General features: G+C 36.4%; 1 protein-coding gene across 1 annotated transcript; it reads right to left on the reverse strand.

The window, feature by feature from the left end:
- Nucleotides 1-16,409: 16,409 nt before the first annotated feature.
- Nucleotides 16,410-17,495, reverse strand: LOC123525785 (uncharacterized). Its single transcript, XM_045304931.2, has one exon. It carries the CDS (start codon nt 17,493-17,495, stop codon nt 16,410-16,412), a length of 1,086 nt encoding a protein of 361 aa, XP_045160866.2.
- Between the last annotated feature and the right edge of the window lie 8,451 nt (nt 17,496-25,946).

A 25,946-nucleotide genomic window follows, 5' to 3' on the forward strand; every position in this document is an offset into this window, starting at 1 on the left:
GGCCAGTGTCTATGTCCTTCACTGTTCAAGTTTCTAAAACTGCTAAAAAGCATTGCATTTCTAATTATAGCTAATTCTAGCGGTATATTGCCATTTTGCAGTTATATAGTTCTCTGTACTATTTTTATTTACTGTCAACAGGTCTCATGATCATTCACTTTGACTGCCACTTTTGATATTTACGACAGCCGTAAAATAACCCCTCATATTTGGACTAAACTTTGCTACCAGTTGGATCACAGAGTCCATTCTATGTTCATTTTATAATAAAAGCTGTGAAAAGATCCCATGAAAGTATAGAAGGCAGCCAAGTAATATTATAGTAGACTCGGTTTGACTGAGTCTGTTCATAAGAGTAAACGACCCATAGTAAAACTTAATGTTATCAACGATTCCAAAGGACCAGAAAATATAATAACACTGAGTTTAAGAGTTCCGTTCATGCTGATGCTAGCGGGCATGATGATTATTGCACCTTTAATGGCATTTAAAAATCCAAAGTCTAGACTTAATCGAACCGAGACTGCTGTTATATTGCTAGGATGTTTTTATGTGTCCAAAGGATCGTCTTATATATTTCTTTTCTTTTCTTTTGTTTAACCATACTTTATACGTTTTACAATCCAACGTAATACGACAAACACAGCTCTTCTTTGTGGGTGCATAATAGTCTACGGGCCATAATACCTTAGAGGAGAACTAAATTGACATCATTTAAAAACAAGAACTTCTAAACAAAGAACAGATTGATATACAAAACCCTATAGATGAAATTGTCCAGTCTAAGACCAAGTTTTCTACATTACATGCTAATTTTACATATCAAACAAATAAAATTAATGTCAGAACCAGGTTGAAAATATTTAAATATAGTCTGCTTCCAACTTGAATGAACATCTTGATTGAAACCAAAGTTACACACTATCAATCAGTTTGAAAGAAACATTAATATGATACGCATTAAACACACATTAAAGTGAATTTATGAATTAATATTAATTATGCTATTTACACTGTATTCTAAGTCATCTGTAAATTTGTAAATTATAAAGTTGTAAAATTTCAATGATGAAATATCTTACGTGACACACACACACACTCACACGCGCGCACGCACGCACACACTAATATAAATAACTGTATACAATGACCTTTGTATTGTGTATCGATTCTTTGCATTTCGCATTCCTTCGCAGACTTTTTTAAAACGAATAATTTGATAAATAACCCGAGTACTTTGATAGACGAAGTAAATATGTTGGTCCAATGTATTGGTCTTGCTAATGCTCATGTTTCGGAAACAGTTGAGTACTGTTGCCCTTGTGGCTGATTTTATAGATAAAATTTCTTTTCTAGTATCTGGAGTAATAGTATTTGCTAGTTGAATACATTTATAAATGTAAATTTAAAAAATGAGATAAAGTTAAAAACAACCTTATTATCGTACCTGTACACATGTCCAGAAATAGAGAAAACATGTTTTTCAGAAAATTAGAACAATTTTGCCAGTGCAAAATTGCCATGGCAAAATGATGAGATTTTATGCAATTATTTTGCCATGGCAAAAGACCAATTTGCCATGGCAAAATCGTTTTTGCCATGGCAAATGTAATCTTTCCATACAGATTTACAAAAAAACTAGTACTGATATGAAATAAATTCATACTAATTTTGAACTAGGTTAGTGAATATAACAATTTAAAACAGCTTTCATTTTTGTGAAGCGCGTACAAATATAGGCTGAATTTGTCAAATACCGGGCGTGGCAAAAAGAAACCGGCGGCTATTTATATATATTCGCCATTTTACAATGAAAATTTACTTAGACAAAAGATAAATGAAATTGCTATAATTATGGGTAGCTACCTTCTTTGAATGACGTTTGTCCTGGATATTTAGGGTAGTCTTATACATATCGTTTGTGTTTTAGAGGATAACATGGTTGGGTCAATGAATCAATGAAAGTGGAAAGTTTATTTTGCTCACATCTTTAACAATTTAAACTTTACATCTGATAGTGTGTAGAATACAAAACATAGTAAATTAAAACTACAGGAAAAAGCTCATTTTACTGTAGTATCAAAATTATCATCAGTTGAAAAATATATATATACCAGATAATGATTAAAGAAGTTAGATGAAAGGATTGCACGTTTTTTTTCAAATAAGATACTTTAGAAACTCATGTACTGTCAGTATAGGAAATATTGTATTTCTTTTTTTATTTAGTATAATGTGTATACGTCAGCTTTATTTAAAATCCCTAGCTGAAAATGCATATTGTTTTGAAATACTGTGCTTTAAATAAAGCAAAAAAAATGTTCTGTCTAATATAATGCGTGTGTGTGTGTGTGTGTTCGGGTTTAACGTCTTTTTCAACAATTTTCAGTCATATAAACGATGTCTACTTGTAGCAGTGAGCACAATGCCCAAATTTATAGTGCTGCCTCACTGGAATATCACGCCGTAGACACGTGGCATGATACCCCACCCAGTCACATTATACTGACACCGGGCTGACCAGTCCTAGCACTATCCTCTTAATGCTGAGCGCCAAGCGAGGAAGCTACTAGTAAAGGGCATGAATATGACCTATATTACGGCTCTTTTTACACTCTGACGTCATAAGGGAAAATTACTGAACTTATTAGGTCAGTGACGTGTAAAGCTTGGCGGACTATTATTATTAACTGGGCTTTTATTAGGTTCGTGAGACCATGGTACAAATTTTTAGTGTATGCTTACCGCATTTGCAATTACTACATAAAAGTTTTTATAACGGAAACGCTTGAGGAAACGGAAAGTGACTCATGTAGCGTAAGCATTTGTTCAGGATTTTAGCTTTCTGCAATTAAATCTAGGAAGATGTTGCATCTAGAATGGAATGTTATTGAATAAAATCATCGAGGATACGGGTTGCCTATTTGTTCTGTCAAGCGGCGTTATGGCGTGTGTATAAGTGCCGTCATTCGTTTGCTTGGTGAGGATAGGTAACCCGGAATGCAACGGAACTTCGGACAAAATTTTACTTGGCAGCAAATCAAAATTATCCAAAAATCATAAATGTTAAGCAGAACAGAGAGGTCGGGCACAATGCTAAACAAGGTTAGCGTTTGTTTTTCAGCTCTTATTTTATAATATTTTTGATTAAAATGCTCTGTTCAGCTATTTGTGTTTTCTACTGTCCATTCTACTTTAACGTTTCTTGTACAGGGGCGCAGCTGCACATAATACTCTCGTAAAGAGGGGTGATGCAGTATAAATAGATAGATAGATAGATAACGGTTTGACATTAATTTTCAGATTTGTAAGCAAGGTTGTCGAAGGGTTTTGATGCATGATGATCATCATGAGCATAATATTTCATAGCCCATCCGCTTAGCTCAGTATGTAGAGCGTTGATCTTAGTAACAGATCGTAGAGTCGCGAGTTCAATACTCGGGCGGGGCATATGTTCTTCATAACTATTTGATAAACAACATTGTGCCTGAAATCATTAGTCCTCCACCTCTGATTCATGTGGGGAAGTTGGCAGTTACTTGAGGAGAACAGGTTTGTACTGGTACAGAATCCTGGAACACTGGTTAGGTTAACTGTCCGCCATTAGTTACATGACTGAAATACTGTTGAAAAACAGCGTTAAACCCAAAATAAACAACAAACAAACAAATTACATTTCATTTCATTGTCAAAGCCAGTTGTTCTTTGAAAGTCAACAGGGTACGACTCCAAAGTAATTGCATTCGTTTTATTACAAAATGCACATTTTTTACAAATTTGTTAACCAAAGTTTATTCCGGGTGTTCGTGAAGGAACAAGCACAATCATGAGAATACAATGTATATGTGAATAGTTTTCTCCCAATATGTTTTGTCTTCAAATTTTGTAATTCATCTTTAGACCGAGGTAAATATACTAATAACATTGCGCTAATACATTTAGAATCTGAGCCTAAGACGTTGAGCTCATCCTGTACCGGTACCTGACTATGATGATCGAAATGCGCCAATAGTGACGTTATAAAGCTGTGACGTTACCTATGGCGAAAAACAAATCGATAATGTAGGTCAGCGGGTGACTTTCTTCAGGAACTACGAAGTGCTCAGGACATGACATATCGTGTATTTTACAAGACATACACAAGAATAAATTTGCTATTTGAAATATTTTTCTTTTCGCGATTAAATCATCATTATGCTTGCAATCATGTCTGAAAGACTGACTTAGTTCAAGTACCTAAATTACGCCAATTTCTAATAGTGGCTGCTTGTGACTCTGTGGACGGACCGTCAGGGGAGGTAACTAGAGTCACGGATTGGGACTAGTGATGTTGATGCAGTCTATTTTTAACTTAGCCTATTCTATTTTAATCAAAGATTTTCAAAAAACGGCACTGTGGCAGAGACACTTCCCAAAATGCAAGATAACATTTCCCAAAATCACACGTACCAACAAATGGTTTAATTTTGTTTACATTTTAGTTTTATCAGGGGAAGCGGTTGTCGGGTATCGATTTTTTGTCTTACTATAGTGCTGCTTGTACTGCGTGTTGTGCAGTACCAGTCTAATCAGTTATGTTCCGTGTCCCGGATTTTAGATTTTAGTCTGTGCTTCATGGGAGATAAATTTAATTAATCTTTCCCTGTTTACTTCCAGTTGATTATTCTCCCAACAAAATGTCATATGACGGGAACAAAATGTCATTTGACGGGAAATTTTACTGCAAATCAATCAAATGCGTGGCGATATCAAAAGAAATCAGAAGTCATGGTTCGGCTTTGGGGTAAATAAGTGTAATTCTAGGGTTACCGGGTAATAATAACACCGAAGACACGGCCTATGATTAGATTTGTGAAACTTGGAAGTCTGAAAATAAAGTGCAGTAGTCTAGTCTATACCGTATAGCGGGTTATTTCTGCTGTCAAAATATTCTGCGTTTTGGCCCAAAAAATTGTGAAACAAATATCTGCGTGTTTAATTTCTGCGTTTTCACATAAAAGAAAGAGAATTTTTTTTGCGTTTTCGATGCCAAGGAGGAGGTTATTCTGCGCACGATTAGGCATCGTGAGAATGATAGCTTATGAAAACAATAAACTAAATTACCGGTACCTGTTGTAAAATAACCTTGGATTTAATGAATACATTGTAGGATATAATAACATGCGAATTGAAATTAACAAGTCCAACAACAATTGCACAAACAAAAAATGCAAACTAGGGTATATCTGCATAACGGTTACACTTATTTAAAGGTTACTAAAGTATAGGTCGGAAGATCGCCACAAGGGATTAACAAAAACAAAACAGGTGAATTTCATTCACAAAAGAAAAACGTTTTCTGAGGGATTAACAGTTAGGACTTTGATTGACCATCACACCTAATTATACCATTAGCGGTAATTGTCAGATGGCGACGGTAATTTCAAATAATAAGACCATGCCATTGTGAACTTCAGATTCCCTAGGGTAACATAGCGTGAAAAAAAGCAGATTTTTTTTTGCGTTTTAAATTTTTGCTGGATGAATATTCTGCAGGAAATATTTTTGCGATTCTACCGAGAGACCGCAGAAACGCAGAAATATTCCCCCCGTAGAAATAACCCGCTGTACGGTAACAGTAAAAATTAAGTTTGAGTTTAAAATATTTATTACTGTTTAAGTTTTTAAACTAACACCATCTTTCCATAAATAGCATTTTTTCCCAATCTGGACAGTTATCGCGCAGAAAATTCCCGATTTTAAAGGCCTAGGCGTCTTCCCAATTTGCTGGTGAAAAGCCTTGGGAAATAATGCAATTTTCAGCATAAAATAGTTATATGTGGGTTTAGTATCAAAATTCTTTCGACAAAACATTTGAATATTATTACAATTATATGTAGACATTACTTTTTTTTTGCAATATTCTAACAGTGAACTCGCATTTTATGTGCTGATCACACACAGAGTTGATTTTGAAAGAGGACAATTCCATAACTAAAAGATCACCGTCAGTATATGAAAGACCTTATGTTAAAAGTTATGGTATCCAGAACTATATGCAAGGCAGAATCGGATCAACTTGGTTGTAAAGTTTGAATGTAATAAAAATATTTTTGAGCCTCATTTCTAGCTCACATGAGCACAAAGTGCTCAAATTGAGCTTTTGTGAATGCCCTGTGTCCGTCGTCGTTGTCAACAATTTGACTGTTAACACTCTAGAGGTCACAATTTTGAGCCAATCTCAATAAAACTTGGTCAGAATGTTACTCTCAATATTTTTTCGAGAATAGATCATCTTGGATCAAAAACCAGGTCACCAGGTCAAATCAAAGGAAAAGCTTGTAAACACTCTAGAGATCACAATTTTTGCTCAATCTTAATGAAACTTGGTCAGAATATTAACCTCAATAACATCTTGGATAAGTTCGATATTGGGTCATATAGGATTAAAAACTAGGTCACCAGGTCAAACTAAAGGAAAAGCTTGCTAACACTCTACAGGTCAAATTTTTGGCCCAATCTTAATGAAACTTGGTCGGAATGGAACCATCAATTATATCTAGGACGAGATTGACATTGGTTTATCTGGAGTCAAAAACTAGGTCACCAGGTCAAATCAAAGGAAAAGCTTGTTTACACCCCAGAGGTCACAATTCGGGCCCAATATTAATGAAACTTGGCCAGAATGTAACCCTCAATAAAGTCTTGTACGAGTTTGATATTGGGTCATCTTAAGTCAAAAAGTAGGTCAGCAAGTTAAATTAAAGGAAAAGCTTGTTAACACTGTAGAGGCCACACCACCTATGACTGTATCTTCACGAAACTTGGCCAGAATGTTAATCTTAATGATCTCAAGGTTCAATTTGAATCTGGATCATGTAAGTTAAAAAACTAGGTCACCAGGTCAAATCAAAGGAAAAGCTAGTTTATACAGTAGAGGCCACATTTATGACTATATCTTAATGAAACTTGGTCAGAATATTAATCTTGATGTCCATCTATAGGTCAAGTTCAAATCTGGGTCGGGGGGATGAAAAACTAGGTCACTGGGTCAAATCAAAGGAAAAGCTTGTTAACATTCTAGAGGCCACATTTATGACTGTATCTTCACGAAACTTGGCCAGAATGTTAATCTTGATGATCTTTAGGTCAAGTTCGAACCTGGTTCATGTCGGGTCAAAAACTGGGTCACCGGGTCAAATCAGAGGAAAAGCTAGTTTACACTTTAGAGGCCACATGTATGACCATATCTTAATGAAACTTGGTCGGAATGTTAATCTTGATGATCTTTAGGTCATGTGAGCGATACAGGGCTTTCATGGCCCTCTTGTTTATATATTCTCTGACCTACTTAATTAATTAAAATGTATATGACAGTAACCTTATATTCTCTATTTATTACATGTTTGACGTTGCAGGAGTGTAATACAGCCATTAAATAAAAGCGATAATACACTAGTGTAATAAAGCTTTGACATCGACGTCATTTATAGTGTAATAAATTCAATGTGGATAGTCACAAATGTAAGATGAATTCTTTTTATCACATGTTAGCCTTTCTTGTCGAAACACCAAAAATTCGACTTTCTTCTGCTATATAAACAAGTCAATTTGACCGACGTCGCCTATAAAAGTTGTGCTTATGCCGGTGCTAGGGATGGGGGTTGGTGTTTCACATTTTATCATGCAATCTATATTATATTTGGCATGAATGTCATCCTCAGTCACACGAAGTCTCTTGCGCAAACCACATGTTCCTATCTCAATATTTGACTTTCATCTAAGAATGTTACAAAAAAACAGCTGAAATGCACCGCCCCATCAGTACTCTCAGTGCTTTGATTTACGTCTTTTGCCGCGTCATACCAAAGACGTAAAAATGGTACTAGTAGCTTCCTCGCTTGGCGCTCAGCATTAAGAGGATAGTGCTAGGACTGGTCAGCCCGGTGTCAGTATAATGTGACTGGGTGGGGTATCATGCCACGTGTCTACGGCGTGATATTCCAGTGAGGCAGCACTATGAAGTTGGGCATTGTGCTCACTGCTACAAGTAGACACCGTCGTTTATATGACTGAAAATTGTTGAAAAAGACGTTAAACCCGAACACACACACACACACACACACACACACACACACACACGCATTACATTAGACAGAACATTTTTTTGCTTTATTTAAAGCACAGTATTTCAAAACAATGTGTGCATTTTCAGCTAGGCATTTTAAATAAAGCTGACGTAATGCAGAGGGGAAAAAATGATTCTTCCCAGAATACCCCAAATGTTTTTTTTAAAGATGTTGTTGTAGATGTAGCTGATGTTGTTGGTAGAATATTAATGCCTGCTTCTTATCATTAGCTGATATGTAACAGTAATGTTCATAGAATCAACTGAGAGTGTGGCATTCTCCGCTTGTTACGGGAGACATGTACTCGTTCGAGCTAATTTTCCGCTGAAAAATACATAAAAAGTCACTTGGGCACTGCCGATTGCCATAACGTGTCATTTACCTTAAGCAACAATTATAAATTCTATTTAATTATTTCTATGATTTCATTACTGTGTTATTATGTCCAAACAGACACTGGCCTTTGTTGGACGAAATCAGTTATATTTATCGATATAACTATAGTGCTTACTGTTAAACTGCAAGATGAACTGTCAACGCCCGGACAGGTATTTACAATAAATTAGATGTAGTTTACCTATTAAGATTTCACCAAATAACAGAATGTGTTTTAATAACTTATTTTTGCACTTTTTATTTTATCTACGTCATTCAATTTTTCTTCGACAGACTGTCGCCTGACGGTTAGATCTATTATGAAATATTTACCAACAAACGAACATAGGTTATAGACACATTAAGACTTTTTTCTCCATATTTGCTTATACAAAGCAAAGCGATGTGTAACTCAGGCTGCCTTGAGCGTGTTCAATAATTCCGAGCATTTTTCCATTACTGTTGTTTTTATTCTACACTGATACTTCTTATGCCTCCCTCGATAGTTTTGGCAATATCTTTCATAATACTAATGGAATATTTATGATATTATACAGACATTAAGACAGTTGTGTTATAAAGAACATATGAACATTTCATAAAAATCAAATCGTTCAAAGATATGATCTTATTCGTTTGATGACCACTAAAACTGTTTACAAAACTCACACAGAACATATTTTTGAAACGGATGATGCACTCTAATTGTTATGATAGATATTGCAAAACATATCGAGGGAGGCGTTAGTAGTCCCGATTGGTATTTGTCCACACAATAACGCTGTTTGTAACATCATTTTAGCTACAGGTACGTATGACGGGGAGTATATAAACCCGAGGATGAATACACAACAGGTTGTCAAGTTCCTTTAAAAGCTGCCTCCCCAAACCGTAATCTTTTTGAAAATCTGGATGTTGCATTAATACATGGACACTAGCGTATCTGTAATGCAGACTCCATAACCTTTTCATACAGAACGGTAGTGGTTGTAAATAATTAAAAAAAAAAGTATCATTTTGAACGCAATGACATTCCATACATTTATCATTAGCAGAGACCAGGACTTCAATTTTGAAAACAAAAACACATTAAAAGGTCTGTGTTTTGTTTTTTATAAGAAATTGCGGAGAGTGAAACAAATATCAAAAGAAATCGAATGAGTAAACACTAGAATAATCCTTTCTTTTAAAGAAAGCGGGCTTGACGAAGGTATTTTAGTGCTGCGTTCTTTACTTAATGATAAGTAAATGGAGTTTAAAAACTCCAATATTCAATATGCTGTTAATATCATGTTTGCTTACTGACAGAAATATAAAGGCCTGCAAACCGGTTTTCGCTGTAGAGATCGGACTATGTTGTCAAGTGATAACGCTGTCTGATTATAAAACCAGGGGTCGTGAGTTTAAGTTCCCCAAACTAAAGAATAAGATTTCCTTGTAAGGAAGCTTTACATCTGGCAAGCTAAATAATCAGCTTCCGAAATTGGTGCGTCAGAATTTTGCACTATCTTTCCACTTAAATAACTGTCAGCAGGAGCAGCCACCAATATGGGTTACCGTCAGCTACTATAAATGAGACTGACACGCGTGCTTTGACAATGTAGTTTAATGCAAGAAGACCAAACTGAAAGTTTCTCATATTAACACGATTATTTACGCGGTCCCTTATCAGTAAATGGTCATCCCAAACACTTCATCACCTTTGGTGTTATCTTAATATGTTTTGATTATTGACACGTGATTCAATTTATAAGAGATAATATTAATAGTTGTATACTAGAAATTTATGTTTACTTCAGACAATCGCGTTGCCTCTATGGGGCGCAGTTTGTGACGTATTGCGTTTTTTCAAAATTACATAAACTTTGTAAGCCAGATCATTTCATTGGTCTATGTAAATATGAACAAAAATACCGCTCACTTGTTTCTCTTGGTTCTGCAAAGTCATAGGGTACATACACCAACTGTACCATAGATTTTGATTTTTTAAATCTTTCTACATGAACATGTATGTGTTCCTACTATAACTGCTACGTAAGGGGTTTGCTAGGCGGGGACATATTTTATCTGCGCTTCATTTGGTAGGGGTTTAAGACAGAAGTTTGAAGGTATCAAGCGCTGGTACTTTTCCACGGCGATGCCCTATTTTGTTCATTCTTCATGTATGTTTGTTGCATCTTTATATTTTTATCATTCCATTCATCTCTTTTTGTTTGTGTATGTGCCTATTCCGAGTGCACAGATATGCATATTCATTAGAATGTTGTATTATGACTGCATTTTGCATGTGGAAATTCAGGTTTTGTTTTCATTCTATTTTCCATGTTTGCTGTTGCCATCGTAAAAAGTCCTTTTAATTTTCGTCCATTGTACGATTCCAGTGACGTCTTTGTTAAGTTTTGTTTTGAATTTACATGTAAATGTTTACATATATACTTGTTTCACACTTTATTTGATACCCTGTACACTGTCATATAAGTAATTTATTACTCAAACAAATTAAAATCAATCGAACAAATGTCATGTTTTTTTGCGTTGAGTAAGTTTTGTTCAATTTATTTCAAATCTGCCTGGCTATCTTAAAATATATATTTCGATCCAGAGTTTTCAGACACATGCGCCTTTTAAAATGGCAAGATACAAACTCCATATTATATGGGTTGGTGAAGATAAAGCTTGTTTCGGCAGTAAACAAACTAAGAATTTACGTTCAAATACTGGAGCTAAGGCGCCGGAAAGTGTGAAAAAATGAGACGCTATCTTCTATCTGTTTCTGTTGAAACGCCATCCAAATCATTTACAAGATATGGCAGTTACCAAATCAATAATCGATGATTACAAATGAGAGGAATAAAATCTTTTAGTGGCGTCAACAAAAAATTATATGGCCATGATAAAACAAACTTATGTGGGTCCGTTTGTTTAAATGCCTAGTAAAACACTTAACGCCCATTTTCAGTATTATTTTAATTGTCGACATTATGAATATATTTGAATACATTAAAACTTTGATAAGAAGGACGTTCATCAATATTTCTTCTGTGATCTATTGTAAACGAATTAAAAACTACTTATTTCGAGTAGAAAAGTGGACCCCCGATTTTGCACTTGTTTATTACGGACAAACTACAGTTACGTACACCTTTTTCCTTTGATATCGTTTGAACAAACATTAACTTAAAATATTTTATATTTTCATTGTTTTCTCGAATTTTTGTTTGCGGGATATATGGTTAAGATAACAATGCTGTTATGTTTTCGACACATATGATAAGTCATGCAAATTTATACATAAGGAACAGTCATTGGTGGTCATTCTTATGGTCGTTTGCAACATTAAAGGAAATCATTTGGGTAGAGTGCGCTTTAGTGGTCCCCGGAATTTTACAAAGCGCATGCGCAGCAAGTTGGGGTGAGGGGCAAAGCGGGTATGTGAGTGTAGTAGCCTCCAAACATATTCATCTAAAGATAAAGGTACCCCTTTTAAGACATTTTTAAACTACTATATTTATAGGAAGCGCTAAAGTGCAAGTGTTGCAATCATTTTAGGTCTCCGTCAGATAATGTATCTTTTTTTCTGAAGATACATATTTAAGATAACACAATACCTTTTAAGCTTATGTAAGGAATTTAGACGCTGAAATTTCTTTTGGTCTGTCAGTTTTGTCAAATTAGCTCTTATAATAATGGAACATTGCAAGTGAGTGCATTTTGCACCATCAGACTACACTAATAAATTAAGTGATTATAAAAATTCTGTAAATAACGTTATGGCAACTAAAGTGGTTGCCGTTCTTTGAATGTGACTTACACTTGTAGTGCTTGTGCCGTGTAGGGGCTGCGGTCTTCCCGTACATGTAGTCAGTATTGATTTATTACATTCCTCTGGGATTACATTCACCACTTATCATATTGTGGTTTTGTCGCTGCCCGTTCCAAGGCGGTGACTGGTAAAGTTCCTTGTTCATGTATTATTATTGTATTTACTCGTACGCATATTCAATCGCTGTGTGCATGTGAACAGTTTGTTTATAAGTTTCCTATTTCCGTGTGGGCAATTGCATTCTTCGAAGATGGCCTTACCTACACGTTTGTTCTTTAGTATAAGTTTCAGAAAAAGTGAAATGTATTACACATAACATGCAATAATTGAGGATAATGATTTAAATATTGGTAAAAGTGGAAAATGGCTATTTTCAAATTGCAACAAAACACTCTCGAGACACATATATTTAAACACTTAAAAAGTAGTGGTGAAATTTTATTGGCGTCATAAGGTTCAAAATGAAGAAATAGGCCATTATAGATTTGATAAAACAAAAATTAAAAACCTGATGATGTTACTTTTGACTACACATACTGTCAAATCTGACCACATAATGTATAAGTAGCTGGCGGATTATTTAAACGGTTAGCTAAACGTAGCTTCAGACACTTGAATTATTAAAAAACACATCTTTCTACAAAAATGCATACTTGTCCCTTTAAACTGTACAGCTAGGCTAGAAGTTTTCGTCAAGTTTAAAAACACTAAAAAATTCAATTTTTAAAGTGCGGAAATGTGTGTCTCATTTCAATGAAGCACCAAAATCTGATTTCACAATTTGTAAAATTTATTTGAGGTGATACCACGTATGAAAAAAAAAAACAACACAAAAAGTATTCAGTTGTTTCTAAAATGATATCGTTCCGTTTCAACCTAATGATTTTCTTCACACATCAGAAAGAACCTTGCGTATGTCTTTAATTTGAGTTTTGGTACGCAATATCAACATCTTTTATTTAAAAAGACATCTCTACCGAATACAATTATTCAGAATAACAAACCATGAATATTTTCTCATTGGAAGCACGTAAGTAAGAGTCTGCCACACCCGCCATGGCAAATGTATCATTATAACTTAGTGGGAAAAGGCCCCGACTCATTTTGAAGATCTGGGGCTTGTACCAGAGGAATTCGCTCGTCCTCAAACTCTGATTCATGGGTTGATTCAGATGAATATGCTGGAGAGAAGGACATGGTGTCGATGCATGACGCGAAATCTTTGAAAAGTTATGTTGACGTTGGAGAGGCTATAATTGGGAACGACAATATCAATAAAGATATGGATAAAGAAGAAGATGATAATGAAAGGGGACCAAGCTTAGATGAAGAAGACGAATGTATGTGTAACCTGGAATGAAATGAATCTGAAAACAAACTTTCAAGTATTTGAAAACAGTTGTTGTTAAGTAGACACAACCCGATTCTAAACATAAAGAGACCAGTTGGACTGATTTGTTAATATATATGTTTGATAAAGACTTTACAACCGAAAGACGCTGAATTCTATTCAGATATAACTTTTTTCTGTTACACAGCTAATAACAAGGTTTCATATCCCAGCAATTAACTGCGGGTACACTAAATTGTCGTACACTTATTGAAAATTTTAACACCCCCTTGATATTTTGACGGTATCTTTCATAACACCAAAATTACATTTATGGAATTCTGTACACATTTAGACAAATACGCCGAGCATTTCAACAAAATCAGATAGTGTAAAGATACCAATTCCTTCAGTTTACGATCTGTCTCCAATTCAAAAAAGACATTTCGTTCAATGAAAAAATATTATTAAAAAGGAACATATGTGTAGATTTTGAATTTTCACTTTGAATTTGCTTCTAAGATAATGACAGAATAAAGATGTTATTTTATTTTGTCATGATTTTGCTGCCTCATAAAAATCGCTCGTTTGTAAATATTAGACATTTATGTGTACTTTATGACTTTATAAAATTAAGTATAGGTCGTAAAATATATTAATACGAGATCTTAGCTTTATTCGATTTTGTCCTATTAAGAACATATTGTTTTAAATGTGTAAGAAATTTCATAACTATGAAAGATATTTCCAAAAATATCGAGGGGTCATTATAAATTTCGATTAGTATATGAATATATGCATTTAGAGTTGTAGATGTACATTTTAGTAATTTGAAATAAGCCGTTGCTAGGGGTTGAACACTTCATAATCTGTCATAAACAGACAGAATCAAAACAAGCCTGCTACTATTTTGTTTGGTTGCGCTCTGTGCTTCCAAAGGATATTCTTACAGACTTTATTGAAATAAGTCAATGTCTTGAACCGGAAACCTTTGATAGTTGAACTTAGGGAGAGGAATTGTGTGGGCATTTATAGCTGAGTGGTAGACCGTTGGTCTCGAATCACTTTCTTATCATCTCTTTAGGCTCGAAACACCACTTTGTTGTAAAACTTTTTCATACGAGGAAGCTATCCAGCCGGCTTACGGAAGGTCGTTGGTTCTACTCAGGGGTAGGTACTGCCTGAAATAAATGACTGAATAAGTCTTTGTACACCACTTAAGTTGAAAAGTCTCAATAGGACCTAAAATATGTCGGTGTAACTTAAACCATAACAAATCAGGCGAACAAAATCTTAAAACTAGGACAATATATTATTCCTTCTTCTCCTTCCATTTGTGTACAGGTCCCACTCTGGGGCAACGTCGTACAGTGGTGTATGTACAAGATGTTGTGTGCGGCGCTCAAACATTTACAGTGCAGAGTTAAAAGCAGATAAAAAACGACGTGCTGAACTAGTGGGACCATGTCACCAGGCTCCTCTTGAAGGCCTCGACGCTGTCAAACATGATGGCTTCTTCTGGGAGCTGGTTCCATAGTCTGGAGGCGGAGATGAAGAAGGAGTTGTACAGGGCATCTTTGCCACAAAACGGAAGATAGAATGTCATGGAGTGGCCACGGGTGTTGATCGAGGTAGGATTGTAAAACCTCACTGGTGGTGTGATATCGACGAGGCAGTGGACGATTCTGTACGTCATGACCAGCTTGGCGTTGGAGCGACGATTGGGAAGGGGTTGCAAACCGATTTCTGCAGTCATCTGACTTGTGCTGCTGGTAGTGCGGAAGTCACCCTTTACGAAGCGTGCTGCACGTCGCTGGACAGCCTCAAGTCGGTCGATGTTGGTCTGAGTATGCGGATCCCATGCAGTGCTGGCATACTCAAGGATAGGCCTGACGAGGGTCTGGTAACACTGGGCCTTGACTTCCTGTGGGCAACTCGTCAAGTTTCTCCTGAGGAAGGCGAGGCTGTTGTTCGCCTTTCTAGCAGTGGTTGCGACATGTGTGTTCATTGAGAGTTTCTCATCAAGATACACGCCTAGGTACTTGCCTTCCTTGACGACTTGGAGTTCGCTGCCATGGATGAAATAGGCCGCCTTGGTAGGATATGTCTTCCTGGTGAAGCGAACAACCTCACACTCCGACGGATTAAATGACATCATCCAGTCCCGTTCCCATTGTTGGAGCATGTCTAGGTCGTCTTGTAAGGCTTTGGCATCCTCGATGAAGCAGATCTTCCTATACAAGAGACTATCGTCAGCAAAGAGACGGGACGTTGATGTCACTTTCTGGGGGAGGTCATTGATATACAACAGGAAAAGTAGGGGACCGATGACTGACCCCTGTGGCACTCCAGATGTAACTGGTGCTGAGTCAGATGACTTTCCTTCTACCAAGACTTTCTGTGATCTGCTGGCCAGGAAATTTCTTATCCACTGCAACAGATTTCCTCTAATGCCGTAGAACTCATGTTTGCTGGCAAGTCGCTCGTGGGGAACCTTGTCGAAGGCCTTACTAAAATCAAGTAAGACCTCTGCGAGGTCGTGTAAAGTGAGGATCAACTGGCTCTCTGTGGATTGTCTCTTCCTGAATCCGTGCTGCTGGTCCGACAGTATATTGTGCTTGTCGAGGTGGGCCATGATCTGGCTATGGATTATGTGCTCAACAAGTTTACTGCAGACAGAGGTGAGCGATATGGGCCGATAGTTGGCAGGATCACTGTGATCTCCCTTCTTGAAAATGGGCGTGACATTTGCATGCCGCCAGTCGTTTGGTACTTAACCTTGTTCAACAGATGCAGAGAAGATGAGAGCAAGAGAAGGTGCCAGTTCTTCTGCGTAGTCTTTGAGGAACTTTGATGGAATATTGTCTGGACCAGTAGCCTTGTGCACATCAAGGTCAACAAGGAGCTTCCGTACACCCTCGATTCCAATGCTAAGGTTGTGCATGCTGGGATGCGGGCTGGTTCCAAGTGACGGGATGTGAGATGTGTCCTCCCTGTAGAACACACCGCTGAACTGGTCATTGAGGATTTTCGCTTTGGTGGTGGGGTCGCTGTGGGTGACACCGTTTGATTTTAGGGGAGATATGCCGCTCTTATCACATCTCTTCCCCTTTACCAGGGAATACAGCTTCTTGGGATTTCTGTCAGTTGAGACGAGGTCCCTGATGTAAGAATTATAGGCACGTCTGGATTCATATTTGGTGTCCTTGGCTAGTTGTTTGTAGCGGTCCATGTCAACTTCTTTCCCGGAGGCTCTGGCCCTGTGAAATGCCCGCTTTTTCCTTCTGGAGAGACGCTTGGCTTTCCTCGTGATCCAAGGCTGGTTGAAGCGTGAGGAGGTCATCTTAGATGGTACGTGGGCTGTGATGGTATCCTCAACAAAGTTCCTAAAAGTCGTCCACAGGGTGTTGACGTCGGCCTTGTGGTCATATCTAGCGATGAAGTCAATGCTGAAATCACTGACAGCTGACTGGATGTTTGTAGAGTCCGCATTTTTCCATACGAGTATCTTTCTTGGTGGTGGTTTGACACGAGATGCTGATGTTTGTGCTTGAATGAAAACAGCGTCGTGGTCGCTGACCCCTCGTACTGGTTTACAACGGCTCACAAGTGATGGGCGGTTTGTGATAAACAGATCAAGGGTGTTGTTGCCTCTTGTAGAGAAGTTAACGATTTGTTCTGAGCTGGTGTCTAGAACAGTGTCAATGAAAAGTTTGTTTACCATGTTGGTGTTGTTGTTCCCCAGGATGGGATAGGAGTCCCAGTCGACATCAGGCAGATTCATATCGTCTGCCAGCCATATGGTTGCTGTTGGGTAAGCGAGAAGGAGATGGCGTACCTGGGTGCATACTTCCTCCATGTAGGCCTGGTTACTACTCGGTGGGCGGTAGATTGAGGCTATGATGAGCGGCTCTTTGCCTCGACAAACGATGGAGGCGGCAGTAATTTAAGCATGAGTGTCAAGCTTCAGGGAGGTGCCGGTGATGGAGTCCTTGGCAGCAATGATGACCCCGCCATGCCGGTCTTGTGTTCTGTCCCTTCTTGCAATGAAGCGATAGCCTGCTGGAAGTACTTCTTGGTCAGATACCGCAGGGTACAGCCAGGTTTCACTGCCTATAATGATGTCAGGGTCTGCTTCTTCTGTTAGAAGCCCGAAAGATGTACGTTTCGCCGTCATGCTCTGGAAGTTAATAACAAGGACCCGCAGACTTGAAGCTCCCGTTTCCTTGTTGGGTGGTGGTCTGCGATGGATGGGTGACGAAGTGTATTGTGGTGACCCTATAGAATGGTTCGCAGAGCTGGAGCTGGACGTAACGTTGCTGCTGTCGGGGGTGTGAGGCGTGTCGGAGAGAACGCTGTGGGTGTTCTCTGTGGCAATGGAAGAGTTCAGCGAGTCTGATGAAAGTGCGTTGAACAGCGTGGAGGAGAAATTTGGAACGCCACAGTAGAAGCAGATCCAGCTAGTATTAGGTGTCAGACCTCTGTAAACTGCTGTGTTCATCCCCATGCACTTGGCGTGATACCAACTGTCAAACTTTTCATTGTCACAGGCAACAGCACGTTGGTTGGATCTACAGGGCTTTTCGCAGATTCTACATGGAAATTTATAATTAGGTAGCCCCGAGTTCGGATGGCAGTCGCTGGATATGAGAATCTGTATGGTGATTTTCCATGTGACATGATGATTTTCAAAGGGCAGAAGCAGTAGGCCGAAGTAAAATAGGGCCAGGATGGTGAAAAATGTGTTTAACGTGACAATCACCTACGCACGTATGATCATCTTGGTGAAAAACGATGTCAAAATTTGTTGGAAAAGTGTTGAAAACTTGTAATTATCGAGAAATGTTTACACCGGAAGTAGAAGTTTCGCGGTGAATGGCGACCAAAATCAAAGGACTGAAAGGACTCGATCAGCTGACGGAGACTTGAAGCTTTAGAAGTGTCTGAAGCTTTCAGGATCGGTGGATTTATGGAACGTCGACATGTGGGGGGTGGAAAGGATGAACCATGGCGAAAATCTCTGCAGGAATCGGCTTGTAAATCGAGAAGTCAAATTTTTTATCGCTCCGGTCTGATGAAATAAGTGCGCGCCGCACAGACGACCTTGACCTTCGATATTGTTTGACAGAACAAAATTAATGATACACATATTTCTAAGGCGTAGAAAAAAATTGTTTGTTTCAGGTATCCCGACCTACCCTAAATTTTTGGCCCAACCCTAAATGTTTTTATGGTCTTGGATAAGTTTTTTTTTAACTTTTAAACACTTTTTATGCTTTAAACATGATCAGTGATGTTAGATGCTCTTAAGGCATACCCCCTTAATTGTATTCATTTTTTTACACAAACATATTTTCCGAAAAGTCCCACTTAATAAAAAAAAAAACAAAAAAAAAAACAAAGAATTACCGGCCTATCTACCCTAATTTAAAACTATAAAACTATATTATTATTCATCAGATTCTATCTAATTATCTAATACGGTGGTTTATTTTGTTGTGCTGTTTGAAGCATGACCGTTTCAATCACGTGTACTTTGATCTCATTCATGCAAAATCCACAGCGTGCATTTTACAAAATTTAACGGTTATTGCAGGTTGAGTTAATCACCAACAAGCATATATCTTTAAACTGCCCGACTCTGATCTACGGATCACGGATAAAAATATGTACCATTTCACTTGTCAAGGTAGAAATAATTACATGATCATTTTTGCTGAACTATCAATAAAGAACCCTGGGTAGGTGTTAATATCGATAACATTTTAGGATAATACACAGCTATTCGACGCATGTTACAGATCTTGCTGCGTCTTTATCATAAAAATCAGAACAATAATTTAGCGTTCCTGTGTATAAAATATATCACCTTTTAGATTTTACGTGAGACTTCCAGCAAATATGCGGACTTCTGCGTTTGCAAGTTCTCTTGAAACTAAACGAAATTAAGTACGACCTGACTATTATTGAAAGTAAAGTTTCTAATATTCGTAAAGTTAAGACTGGAAAGCATGTAATATTAATATAATTTCATATTGACTTTGCTATCATAATATATGATTGTAAATTTGATTTATCTAGCCGACAGCTGTCTGGTCTTAAGTAGAAGTCAATCCAGCTGAATGTTTTGTCACAGACATTAATGGAGTGAATGTCTTATTTTGGCGATTTTATTCAATAACAGATTTGCAAAGTTTTTTTGCAAATGTTTTTTTTTTTTTATTTTCTCTAACTAGCATAGGAATATCAGATTTGGTTCAAGTAAATTTAGACACCCGATGGTAGAGTGTTTTTTTTAATCGGCTTTAGTACTAATGAGGGTCATCCTTTTCTCAAGATAGATTTCATACTGGTATTTGTACGTACTGATTTAAATCATACTGGTATTTGTACATACTGATTTAAATGCCTCAAATTAATATGCTTCTTTTCGAAACACAGTATGTTTTCAATAAACCAAGGTTTCGGTGCTCTGTAAAGTTTTGTTTCTCAATAAGAGGAACATGTCAAACTAGAACCTATTAATTATGACAAACAGGTTTACAAAACATTTACATCTTCACAGTAAACTAAATTTTCCCTCATATCATAAGCGATTTTAGATTCGTCAGTCTCTTTCAAATTCCAAAAGGTCACTGTTTTACTGATACTATTTTCTATTTTCACATTCGGAGTCATTTTGACAACGCAATAGACATGGCTCGCATTTCATTACTTTTGTGTCATTGATTACCTCTGTTACTGTTTCCAGCGATGCGAGTATAGCACAGCGAGTATTCTTAAAATCTGATATTGCATTGGCGTTGTGGAAATATAAATTCAAGCCCCCCATTAACATAAGGGTAGAGTATCCCGTAAAAGTTTTCCTTCCATCATGTCTGAGAAGTCTGCAATAAATTGACCACTGGTAGATAATGCTGAAGGTATTTAAACAGCCAATACATGTACAGTGATATTGTTTAATATCTGTTTCATATTTCATACTCAAAGCTTCGAGACTGTGAGAATGTTGATTTCATTTCTAAACGATTATTTTGTTGTGGTTATATTTAACAGCATACGATTCAATAATGATATGAAGTGTCACAGATATACATCTATATTTACTGTACATAAATATCACAGGCATCTTAGGTGAAATATTTGATATGTCCTCAATATCACTTTCTTATGTAAATGTAATTCTGTTTTTCTAGCTTCAGGCCCTAACCTTATTTATTACCCGTTATATGCATATAAAGATGAGGAAATATCCTCTACTTGCCTTACAAACTTTCATACACGAGTAATAATATGATCATATACAAAATTAGAAGTATATGCAAGTTCACATTGGAATAATTTTGATAAAAACACACACTTTTCGTTGCCTCTTCATCCACTAAAATGCAACTAATATGCATTATATTGCTTTGATAAAACAATTTATTTATAAACCAATGTCTTTCCCTTGTTTGAGTACAAAACAAAATACAATGTAAGAGGGTAATTTCACGGATTCAATTGGATCGAAAATACGAAAAGTAACCAGCTGAACAGGTGAATGTCTTATGAGTTATGATTATTTTTTATTGTTTTATGTTTTATTTGATAGACTGCAACATCAATCAGCGAAAAAAAAATGGTAAGAGAGATAATTCTATATGGGTTAACGTCTTTGAATCGTAGGCAATTTCCCCTTCTACATTATTGCAGTTATTGAAACGTGTTAGATTATTCGCCTGTATATAAAGTTCAAAGAAACTAAACTAGCTCAAAATTTAAAGTTATTCCTAGATTTCCATTGTTTTCATTTTGTAATCAATTCTCAGTGTGTTTCAACGACATACACCTTCTTGTTTCTCAGTACCATAAACTATTTCTTGAAATTTTAAATTACGGTTTATCAAGACAGATGTAAAGTTACCATCACACAATGTTTTGACAAGATTGCTGAAGACAGGTACCATTTTGTTATAAGTTGTTCAAGGGTGCGCTAAAAAGATAACAGATTTAGATTTTTTATTATGGATTTACAAATGCTGCATAGAACGTTTGAAAAATTAATTCGATTTAAATTCATTTTCAGTGAATGTTGTATTACATCGATCGTATGCTTTGTAGACCAAACAAACACAGATATTTTAGCTTTTAGTTTCCCATTATTTTGTATATCTTTAAAGTGTTTTTCTTTAAATTTTCTTTTAAAGGTTTTACCCCAGTGTATTTTCAAATATTTTGTACTGAAGCGTACCGACAAAGACCTTCTAGAAGGCCCGCAGTTTTGTGTAAATACATCTGGCAATCTGGCAATCACAGATGGTGTAATCCAAGACGCTTTTAAGTCATTGCAACTTCACAATTATAGAAATTATCGTTAAGATCCATGGAAAGGCGAATGACCTGTGCCAAGTCCAACAACTCTTCTCGAAGTTTTAAAATGTTTAATTAGAATGTTTATTTCTTCGAAAATCTCATCGTGTGGAGAGTTTTTCTCAAAACTGAGATTGTGTCTGTCCGTAAGCCGTTTTCTATTAGACACCTAGCGTTACCGCATTCCACCAGCAACGCTATTTAATAACACCTGTTTTGTTTTGTTGCTTTTAGTGTATGATGATTTTTTAGGTTCTTGCCCACGATGGGCGGTTATTAAATGATTAAGTCATTGAGACCTGCTTTTTTTTCAGTAGTTTCAAGATTAATTTTATATTCAATTTTAATACTTCCTTCTTTTAAACTAAATTCCTTATTTTCCGTGTGAGGAAGCTGTCTTGTGTTTGCCCTGACTAAACTGATACCAAGAGTGACTGAAGCTTAAACCCAACTAAACAAATAGACACAAATTTAAGACAGACTCATAAATTAATGTTTAAAAGCACATCGCATACTATATGACATACATATTTATAAGGTTGAATGTCCTCTGTATAAACAAACCAAGTATACCATATATTATTTTTCAAATTTACTAATAATGTTTATAGTCCTCATTCTTAAAAACAACTGATTCGCCATCTTAATTCTGATCATAAAGATACCATTGAGCTATTTAATACCTCTGTCACATTAAGTTATTGTCGCAAAATAACAAAAACGCAAATATTATCTAGTCCAAAAAGGGCCTCCTTTGCCGAGTGGATAAGGCCGACAACTTCGAATTACTTGCTCCTTACCGATGTGAATTTGAACCTCACTTGCGGCATAGAATTCTTCACGTAATGGCTTACGGAAGGTCGGTGGTTCTACCCAGGTGCTCGTTCATGTCTATAACAATGCCTGGAGGGGGCTCCTAGGGCCTTCAAAAGCTGACGGAAAACTTACAAGACCAAAAACAACTTGTTCTGTGAAAGCAATGTTTGAAATTTTAACGTATAGATTGTTTTGTAAAGGTATTGCGCTTATTTTGTTTATTTTACCTATATCTGCTGATGATCAGATAATGCAATCAGCGAAAATAATAACCTAAAACCAGTTATCAGCCATTCTAATAACCACAATATCATGACAAACCTGCTGCAGACATTTAAAATTGATAATACTTAAAGCATCGAACGAACGGTAAGAGACATATGGCAAAACAATTGTGATCGTTTGTAGAAGGCAGAAAGTCCATTTGAATTAACTGTTAACCATGAACCTTGTGGCAGAACATGAATTCGAATCTGGACATAATGGGCATTGCTAAACTGCTGTTTTCTTAATAGTTTTAAATGTACGTACTTAGCTATGCAAGTTGTGATCACAAACAGGTCTGGTGCTTCTAATATATTCGTAACATGTAATTTATTATGATTATATAAAAATACGTAGTACATTATTTAAATTCTAACATTTTCTACTATGCAGAAGACATTTTCTAAAATCTGAATACTACACAATGACCGCATTTATTGTAATCATATATGTGTTTTTCTTATGTTGTTATGCATTTTTACTTGAGAAAAATAAGTGAACTGCAAATGAAATTGGCCATTGCTCACAAACAGTACACTTAACTATTTGCAATATTCGTGCTGAGAAAACTTATGATCGAACAGGTCTGGTGATTCTAATATGACATATAGACATGTGACAATTGCAACAAAGCCAGACGGTCGCAAAGCTCTTAATCTTTAATTTACAGTAGTACGATAAACGTCGTTGCAATGTAACTAATACAGTGAATATAAACAAATTAACATACAAGTAACAACCTGTTACCAGCAATTTATGAAATGAAGTCAAGGCTGTGGCATTAATTCTAATGTTTTCCAGATGCTCAAGATCTACTCAGCCTTAAAGTAGAATTCTGCTGCCTTCGATTATTAGAAAAATATGGCGCTGTGCAAGAAGTATAACCTGTAGATTTCAATGTGTAGAAGAAAGTGAAAATAAGAAAGTATCTTATATAAGATTATTTTTCAAAGAATTTAATGTTTTAGTATTCAAAAACAGATACCAAGTAAATTACTATAGCTATTTTCTCAGATGTGACCCGAGAGTTTTTACACTATTTACCCAGAATACGCGTCCTTTTTTATCAAGAGATTGTTTAGATATTTTATTAAGATGAAATGTATAAATTTGTTTACAATTTCAAAAGTGGTTTGTTTGTCCTTACTAAAGTAATGGTCAGTGATTAGGGTTGGGGTTATGAGTTGGGTTAATGCAGTTATGTGGATCACCTTTAAACGTAATATAAATCTGGTATGATATAAAATGTTAGTTCGCAGATGTAATTTCCGACTGGTACGTTACAATTTCTACATTTATTCTTTGAAAAGTCAGATCGGAGGCATATAAGTGACATTTAAAGAACGATTTATAATACACACTTTATCTGCACACCAGTTTGTTGCACTGAAGTGAACTAAATTGCAGTACTTAAAATAGCTCTCTTAACAATCATAATATACATCAGGCCTTACTAAATTAAACAGGTGTTTACAGGGTGAAGTTTTCTTCAGGCCAGTTGGGAATCCCTGCATAGGAGAAGTTTAAAACACGCTAATTTAATCCTTGTAAAAATGGAGAATAATACTATATCTTTTTTTTAGCCTTTTAATGTTGGCAGTAATATTCACGTCTTATATCTATGACATCGTTATGAGTTCATGTTATGCATTGTTGTATATTACATACTAACTCTACAAGGTCATAAGGATTACATTACTTTTTTTCCAGTGTCCGTGCATTTATTAACGCATAGCTTTATGTTCAATGTGCGCGTTATAAGACAGTTACTGTCTGTACCAGACAATAAATTGTCTAGTATATCATCGGAAGCATGATTATTGGATAGAAAATTGTTTAACTGTTCACATTCATGTATTTGGTTAAAAAAAAAAAAACATCGCTGTTTTTTTTGTGTTTTTTTTTTTTTTTTAATTTAGCAGTTTCGTACTCATTGTCATGGTTTTCGTTCTGCTGACCTGTAGTTGATAAGTAACTTAAAACGTTCAATGAATGATTCAAAATTCAACTGATTGATTCAAGATGAAACATATCGCAGCATCTTTATGTGTTGTATATACGCTTAGGCTAATTGGAATAAATTGTTATAAATAAACATCAGCTACACTTTCTGAAAATACTTTATAACGTCTGCGGCTAGGAGATATTTTTAAATGTATCATTAAATATCTTCTAGCCCACGTCGCCGCACAACACGACAAAACACTATTTTATCGTGTACTCGTGTTGTTGCTTGCCGCCCCTTTTACCACGAGGAGATGGTAAAATAGGGCGTCCACACGACAGAAAAAATGTTGTCGTGCCGTCGCCAAACATTTATCGCGTCCTCGTGCTTGCTGGCGGGGGTGCCAACACAATAAAGGTATATTTACTGTGTCAGAATGACATCACGACAGCACGATAAAAACGAGCCACCATCGATATGATCGGACAGTCATTTACCGAGCGGTTGAATTAATTGTTGATCAGCTAGGCCAAAACAAACTCGAGTTGTGTTTATTTCGTGTCCTACCTTCCAAACTAAGCGTCCAGGACTTCAAACTTAAACGTTATCAACAAAATAATTTCGATCGATGTCCTATCGGTTATTTTAAAACAGTATGTCCACTTGTGAATCATTCATTGGATATCGTATCATTGATGTTACAGTCCCTCTTATTGGCCATTTTTTGTGAAGAAGAATAAAGACAATTAATATTGTACTATATTTATTTCCAGGACCTCTACAGGTAAGTGATACTCCTGCTTGACACCGCAGCGGTATCAACTATGTATGTTGTTACGGAAGAAAATCGAATTTTTAGTAACCTTATACCTGAACGGAGACTATGCCATTTATTGACATTACTGAATGTAGAAGTCAGTGACATGTAATACG

Source organism: Mercenaria mercenaria, chromosome 2 (assembly GCF_021730395.1).
Source record: "Mercenaria mercenaria strain notata chromosome 2, MADL_Memer_1, whole genome shotgun sequence".
NCBI lineage: Eukaryota > Metazoa > Mollusca > Bivalvia > Venerida > Veneridae > Mercenaria > Mercenaria mercenaria.

Bases quoted from the DNA above. Each gene is read 5' to 3' on its own strand.
- LOC123525785 (XM_045304931.2), bottom strand. From the start codon at position 17,495: ATGGAGGAAGTATGCACCCAGGTACGCCATCTCCTTCTCGCTTACCCA.